Source organism: Gigantopelta aegis, chromosome 4 (assembly GCF_016097555.1).
Source record: "Gigantopelta aegis isolate Gae_Host chromosome 4, Gae_host_genome, whole genome shotgun sequence".
NCBI classification, from domain to species: Eukaryota; Metazoa; Mollusca; class Gastropoda; order Neomphalida; family Peltospiridae; genus Gigantopelta; species Gigantopelta aegis.
Genome location: NC_054702.1, coordinates 119,869,601 through 119,878,341, shown reverse-complemented (window position 1 = coordinate 119,878,341; position 8,741 = coordinate 119,869,601). Strand labels below are relative to the sequence as shown.

Genomic DNA, 8,741 nt, shown 5'->3' with positions numbered 1-8,741 from the left:
TGGAAAATATATTATAGCATACCCTTTAAATGTACTAGAGATACAACTTTGCGGTGGTTTCAGTACAGAATATTGCATCGAATATTGCAACTAACCATTTTTATATACTATTCACTATATAGATACCAATAAATGTACTTTCTGTAATCTGCTGCCAGAGACAATGGAACACTTATTCTATGATTGTCATTTTGTTAAAAAAAAACTATGGAAATCTATTGCAAATTGGATAACAAATACCATGGGTGAAACCGGCCTCGGTGGCGTCGTGGCAGGCCATCGGTCTACAGGCTGGTAGGTACTGGGTTCGGATCCCAGTCGAGGCATGGGATTTTTAATCGAGATACCGACTCCAAACCCAGAGTGAGTGCTCCGCAAGGCTCAATGGGTAGGTGTAAACCACTTGCACCGACCAGTGATCCATAACTGGTTCAACAAAGGCCATGGTTTGTGCTATCCTGCCTGTGGGAAGCGCAAATAAAAGATCCCTTGCTGCCTGTCGTAAAAAGAGTAGCCTATGTGGCGACAGCGGGTTTCCTCTAAAAAAACAGTGTCAGAATGACCATATGTTTGACGTCCAATAGCCGATGATAAGATAAAAAATCAATGTGCTCTAGCGGCGTCGTTAAATAAAACAAACTTTACTTTTTTTTTACCATGGGTGAACATATTACTTTTGGTAAACATATAGTTATCTTAGGTTTGCCTAATGAACAAAACAGCAGTGTAGTAAATTGGATGATTATTAATATAAAATATATTTATTCTATAAAAATGCAAAAACAAAAATTGAACTTACGATCATTACAACGGACAATTAAAAACAAATTACAAATTCAAAGGTGTATTCTGCTTAAAAACTGTAAATACGAATATTTTGAAACATATTGGAAGAAATGGTATAATTTATTTATTGACAATTTTACATGAACTTTTTCAACTGTAGTTTAACATACTGGCTTAGAGACAAACATTAAAAGATAAAATGTGCAACCCGTTATTCTTTTCTTTCACTTCTGATATGTCGTTTTTACCCTTTCTTCTTTCTCTTCTTTCTTGCTCCCAGAAATAATTAAAACTAATTACCGACATGTATGAAAACTGATGTACATGGATATTTATGTGTGTGTGTGTGAGGGGGGGGGGGGGAGGGGCTGAGTAGGTGAGTGGATGAGAGAGGTTTTTTTAAATGCAGTATATGTTTTAAACATGAACATTGTGTACATGTAAATAGTCTGTATATACAGTGTGTGTGTGTGTGTATATATATATATATATATATATATATATATATATATATATATATATATATGAAATATAATTAAAATATGTGTACGTCAGTGAGCTCAGGGCACCTCAACCCTGACACTGTCAAATATTTCTGGGGACAATAAAAATTCATATTCAAAAACATTAACTTTTAAACCCATACCAACTTTCATAATATTTTTTTTTTACTTAAGAATTAACTGCAATTATTTTTTGGTTCATGCAAGTATGAACCGAAAAAAACGATTTGCACACTGTATGATCCCGCGTAGGGGGTCATACAAAAGTGTGCACATCGTTTTTTCGGTTCATACTTGCATGAACCAAAACATAATTGCGGTCAAATCTTATAATTAAATTTATATGCATACTTTAACAATACATAACTGAATTTATTTTGTTTAGCTTTAAATATGCCTGTAATATTGTTTGTGTAAACTTCATTGACACTTATGTCGCGTAAGAATGCGAACGTTCATTCACTATTATTTGAATCAAGTGATTTTTTTTATAAAATACGTCATTTCCTCTAGCTGCTGTGCATTTTTACGGATCATTTAGTTACGCCTATATTGGAAGGAATTGTCCTATTCGTATTTAGTTTATATTTTATGAAAGTGAATGAAGGGAACGTGTCTAACATTTATGCTGTGGGTTTAATTTTCACCAATAGCTGTTGAACATCGCTTACGAGTAAGTTACAGGCGTGAAGTTTCCTACATGATTTCTTTGGCCAACGACAGAGTCTCATGTCATGATTAGCGAAGAGGTTTTTTTTTGTTGTGTTTTTTTTTTAATCAATGCGTATAGATCCATATGTCTACTCTGCTATAGCATATTGTTAAACGATTTACAATATGTTTCCATTTCATGCTGTCACCTTGAAATAAAGTTCGCGATTAGTAAAATCATATGTTCATCGTTTAATAATATTTGCAAAGTACCGTTTCAACATCATGTTGTGAATAAAAAAAAAGATATTTGTTACCAGTAAAAACTGCATTCAAATAAAGGGATGGAAGTTATTTTCACAACAGAAAATTATTTGAAGATACCGTACTCGTTATAACTGGATAACTAAGCTGAGAATTAATTCCATATTTCAAATTATTTTAGTGAACTCTTTCACTATTATTAGACGTAAGTATATAACTGAACGGATCCTTTTTATTGTTGTGATGTTTTTTGTTTTGTTTTCTGCTTGCTTTGTTTGTTCTGTTTTGTTTGTTTGTTTATTTTCGTTGTTATTGATTTTTGTTTTGTTTCGGGGGTTTTTGGTTTTGTGTGTGTGTATGTGTGTGCGGGGGGGGGGGGGGGTTGTAAAATCAATACACAAAAAGCAAAAAGTGTTCTTGATTTGTCAAGTTAGTTGAATCACAACTGTTATTAATTCAAACATGTATCGTTCTACAATACCAAGTTATACAGAAATGTATATCAATAAAGCTTCCTATAGCAGCAAACACAATAACCGGCAATTATTAAGTACAACATGTTTCACCTTTAATGAATCAGCAGTAACGGGATTAGTGGAATTGGAACAGGAATTCCGAAACTATTTATATTATTTATGCAGATAACAACGGTGCTGGCTGGAAGTAAAACGGACATCATCGTTTGAAAGTTCTTAATGATTATAGCATTATATAGAGTTTGGATATGGCATGACATAGTGGTTGAATGTAGCATGAGATAGAGGTTATATGTAGTAGGGATAGAGGTAAAATGTAGCAGGAGTTAGAGATTGAATGTAGCAGATGGAGGTTAAAAAGATTTTCTATAACAATTTGGTAACCATGTATAATAAATTGTTAATTAATATTTAGTGTTGTATTTATATGTGGATAATTGAATATGAGAAGCACAAAAGGGGATTTACATAATGCGAAATTATTCACAATTGTTAATTTTCTTAAAACCGCCCAATGTTTGTACTATTTTGACAAACTGTTTCAAGGTAAGGTTGCTAGTTTAGGTTGATTTCCTTTACACAAGGATATAATGTGACGTATATATGTATATGTATATGTATATGTATATCTATATGTATATGTATATGTATATGTATATGTATATGTATATGTATATGTATATGTATGTATATATATATAATGCTATGATGTGACTGTTGAATAATGCCCAATAAAAACAACTCGGCTTTATGTGTTAAATGGTAAATGGTACAGATTTGTTTAGTTGTGGTGAAGTATTTCATCAAACTCCTGACTAGTATTAATATAATATACTGTAAATCATGTAATTAATACGTCATGATATTATTGCGTCCGTACATGAGTGAACAAAAATGCGTATTTTTATTAATGCGTCGGGCAAAAGTCCACATCACATAAAAACCACAGTTGTGTTATTATTATATTGTTTGGGCTTCATCTTTCATGTTAAAAGAAGTCAGTAGTTGTTTTGACAGCTACTACATAATCTGAAGCTAATCGCATGGTGGGTCGACCAGGAAGCCCTAATTACTTAAAGTAGTGTAATTAGTATAACTACACCTTCTTGTTAAGGGTATTCCTCGTAATATAATATAATATAATATAATATAATATAATATAATATAATATAATATACTAGTAATATAATATAATGATTTATCGCACACATTTCAGTAAAACAGTACTAACTAAATGTTGAGAAATGTTGAGAAATATGGAATTGCTTCAATGAGATAACGTGTTTTCTTCGGCACACAGGCTACTTGTTGAAAGGAAGGTGGGAAATATTTAATTCAGTATTATTAGAAACTCGTAAATGTCAGATGAAGTCAAAATGTGATATATATATATATATATATATATATATATATATATATATATATATATATATATATATATATATATATATATATTACGGCGTCATAGAGCGTTAAGTTCTAGACCAATGAAACTTGGTATATAATTGCTCTCATGTGTTTTTTTATTATTTACAAATGTTAATTTTTAATTAAATACTTTAACGTCTAGCACAGTATTCAGTTTTTTTAGCATTTAGGTCCATTTCTAACAAACTGTAAATCGTAGATGAATGAATTTTTTTTTATATTTGTATCTTAATGCATGTTAAACAAATAATTTACTAAATTAAAATTGTAATTAAAAATATTTGTAAATATTATGTTAATAATCCTAGCATGTAAGCTTTTTAGAATTGATAAATGCATATAGTAGGAATCAGAAATACGCAACATTATTAGCTGCATATTTTAATACGTCATCTGAACAAACAAATTTAATAGTATTTAATTACGTTTCTGTAAAATATTTCTCAGTACACACTAAACTGATTAATTTAATAATAATATCAACATATGTTTAAGTAAGGTTGGAATGGTGACATACACCATTCTTGTGTATTTATTTATCATGGATTTTGTTTGTGTTGCTTTTGTTGTTGTTGTTGTTATTATGATCATTATTATTATTAAATGTTTTTTGGTTTTTTTTATTTATATATAATGTGCTTTCGTTATGTAAAATGTGCCTAATACAAATAAAGTAGGTACTAAACGTAAAGTGTGTTCTATCTGTGTATTAGGCTATCATTTGTGTAGACATCAGCATCAAATGCTCACATAACGTGTTAAAGGGATTCTCTTGAGTTTGTAACCCTAACAAGACTTCCGTTCACCCCAACAAATAAACACACATTCTGGGTTTTTTTCTTCTTTTTTAAAAACACTAGCTTATCATAACACGTTTTAAATGTGAAGCATTATAGGGATAAATCATTTTGGAATGACCTTTGGTCGAATTATTTCAAATTTCGTTTGCTCTTGGAAAAAATTAAATAACTTCCTACGTTCGAAATCATGTTCATACTACAAAACATTATGATGTCTAGATACACATAAGTAATAGAGATAGTCATATCCTATTGAAGACTATGTAAGTAAATTGTAATTTTAATCATGTAAAAACGCCAACAAACTTAGGAAAGTATCATTATTACAGCTGGCATTGTAAGAAATCACTATTTGAAGACTGGTCGATATAAGATCTGTAAGACAACTGGTATGTAGATTTCTACTGGCAAGTTGACAAATTAAAAAACCTACTACTGTGTTACTTTCAACTGATGTTATCTTCTTCCTTAACCATATGTCCGACGCCATATAACCATAATTAAAATTATTGAGTGCGTTGTTAAATAATAAAAAAGTCTTCCTTTTACAAATCTGACTTAGTTTTAACGAGGATAATAGGAGTATTTGGATTAAAAATGAAAAGAAAACGTAAAAATAATGTGAATCTAATAAACACAACCGAATAATATGAATATAGCAATAATAACTAAATAAAATATTACTTAACTGTTTTAAAGAAAAACCCTCAAACCCCAAGAGATAGTGAATTTAAGCAAAACATTCTAATTTTATCTTACTAAACACTTTTATTTTGTGTTGATTTATGTATGCTTTTATGTATATATATATATATATATATATATATATATATATATATATATATATATATATATATATATATATATATATATATGGGGGGGGGGGGGTCTCGTAATTTTATATACTGAAATCAACAAAAGATCAAATAATACATTTAATCAAATGTCCGCTGTTAGTAACCATAAAATTAAGTTTTAAAAAACAAAAAAATGCGCAGTATAAAAAATATATATCAAACCACGCGCACTTACGTGTATAGATCAGAAACTAGCCCTTTCTCGTACAGAACACATTGTAAACGAACGATGTTGTAAAAAATTACTTATTCTTTATTTTTAAAATGTTGAATAAGGCACGTAAAGTGAGGTAAAAGCGATGAAAAATAAATATATAAAAATAGGTTTCTATATCTGGATATGTTTTCACGTAGCTAACGTTATCCACACTGCATGTTCTTTTGGAAGGCACTCGAGTTCAGTAAAGTTTCCTCAGTCACACTCATCGTCTAAGAACGTTCACCTCGCCGATGACGTCAACATTCACCACGCTGAGGATGTAGCAGACATCAGAGATCTATGAGAATGCCCATCACGGTCTAACGTCCGTGTTGTGGCCGTCTGTCATCCTCGAAGCATTGCTAAATGAAAGGAAGGATCACTTCGGACAATCGTCATTTGTGTGAGCAGTGTCGAAAACCGTTTTACTGTTCATGGTGAGCAGCCCTTGGGTTAATGTAACACAAGCAGCAGCAACTACAGAACAAACCCGCCTCCAGTTTACCACGCCATAAACCATAGCACTTGAGATAACCCGCCAAGACCTCGTTCACTTCCTGAAGTTCGTAGGAGCAGCGCCAGTGAACTTCCCTGCGTACGTAGCGATGGGGGATCGAACGATGTCTGTGGCACACTGTGAACACGCGCAGGGTGTGGGCCAGCGTCCGTACATCGCGGCCCTGTCTGCCGACAGGGCGGGCGACGGGATCGTGGGGACGGAATCCCGGCAGAAGTCATGAGCAGTAAGTCCTGGAATTGGCTGAGACATGGTTGGTAACATAGCTAACATGGAGAGCTGCGCGTGCGGTAGGGGTGCGTGGTGCGCGTGAGGGCTTAGCGCCCCAGCACGTGCCCCGCGATGTGAGCTGTAGACGTCTGTGATGAGTTTCTTCATCTCCTCGAGAGAACTGTTGAGCATGAGGATGTAGTTCCTCGCCAGCAGCAGAGTGGCTATCTTCGAGAGTTTCCTCACGGACGGCCCGTGTGCGTACGGCATCACGTCCCGGAGTCCGTCCAGTGCCGAGTTCAAGTCGTGCATCCTCCGCCTCTCCCTGCCGTTTATCTTCAAGCGTAGATCCTGCATCTCGCCTTCAGAGAGACACTTCTCGGCCTGGGAGCTTTTTCTCCTCGCTTTGGAGTTATACCTCGGCCTGGGGGTGGAGGACGATGTATTGGGATCCTCCGACCCGGAGCTAGAGTCGCAATCCACGGAGATGTGTTCACTGTCGCTGACGCTGCCGCCGTTAAAGTACTCCTCGCGTTCTTCCGCCATCGTGTGCACGCTGCTATCAGATATGCATCACAGTCTGGACAATTAATGTTTCTAAAATGTCTGCGGAAAGTGTGATAACGAAATTATTTTCTTCTAGACAGGTGGAATTATCTTTCTAAACTGACAATCTGCGGAGAGTGTGGTGAACAAATTATCTTCTTTCTGGACGGATAGAATTATCTTTCTAAACTGACAATCTGCGGAGAGTGCCCGAGCAGCAGTGGGAGAAGAAGTGTCGGAGTCCGTAAATGTTTCCCAGATAAAGTGTTTGTCAAACACTGACAGGGGCTCTCGTGTAGCAAGTCGCCCTCTCACGTGCGAACAATGGCCGTTTAGTGTGAATGACAGTAATCGGACGGCTCTTAGATTCCGCTTGTATCACATTTATAACATATCGACTCAAGTGGACACGAGTGGTGGATTATCAACATGGGGCGTGGCGACTGCTTCAAAGGCGACCAATCGAAGTGGTCGTTCATCCAGATGTCGGTCTATTATTCCGCTGTGAGCCCGCGGTAGGACGCCTACCTGTCATTCATAGCAGTGCACCATATTCATTCTCATTTGACTCACGAACATATATACACTGATCTTTACCACGGTTATCTGAGCAAACAGCTTTATATTTCTATACCCATTTTAAAAATAAATTTTATTCTATTTTATTCCATTAATTTATAATGTGTTGTAAAACCAAGAAACTGATAATAATTACTATGGTGAAAGCAAAGACACCCAAGCATCCTGCAATATCAACCAACACAAACATTTATGTAAACAAAATAACGACTGACACCACTTTATATATATATTATATTTTATAACATTAATTTATAATGTGTTGTAAACATAGGAAACTGATACTAATTACTAATATGAATGCAGTGACATCTAAGCATACTGCAGCTAACTAAAACATTTATCAAAAATAACAACTAACATTACTTTATATTTTTATACCAATTTTAAAATTAAATTATATTCTATTAATGTTACATATGTTGCATATAAACCGATAACAATTACTAATATGTATTAACTAGTTTCTATACCTCGAAGTGACAATATAATATGGGTTCGTTTCTTAATTATTTCGTTTTGTTTACTTTGTTTTGTTGGGTTTTGTTGTTGTTGTTGTTTTGTTGTTTTTGTTTTTTGTTTGATTTTTTGTGGGAGTTTTGTTGTTGATTACTTGTTTGTTTGTGTGGGGTTTTTTTTGTTGTGAGTTTTGTTTTTGGGGGGATGTTACAAATTGTTTTTAATTTAAAATGCATTTGTTTATTATTCTTTAGGTAATAAATGTTTGGTAATTGTTTAATTATAGTGGATTTCCCTCCACTTGCATTAGTTATATTCGTTATTATTTTGTAGTGTATAATGTTTATATAATGCCACCTGTAATAATTGCATATCATTTTAAAATAAAACTTCCGTTTCAATTTTTTTAATTTTTTTTTTTAATTTGACTGGTGCTATATTGTACCCTGTACTTTGAATTCGATTG

The 8,741-nt window shown here is 33.7% G+C and overlaps 1 protein-coding gene across 1 annotated transcript; it reads right to left on the bottom strand.

The window, feature by feature from the left end:
• Window positions 1-5,862: 5,862 nt before the first annotated feature.
• Window positions 5,863-7,580, bottom strand: LOC121372592 (oligodendrocyte transcription factor 2-like). Its single transcript, XM_041498998.1, has one exon. The coding sequence runs from the start codon at window positions 7,235-7,237 to the stop codon at window positions 6,515-6,517; it is 723 nt and encodes a 240-aa protein (XP_041354932.1). The 5' UTR covers window positions 7,238-7,580; the 3' UTR covers window positions 5,863-6,514.
• Window positions 7,581-8,741: the final 1,161 nt, after the last annotated feature.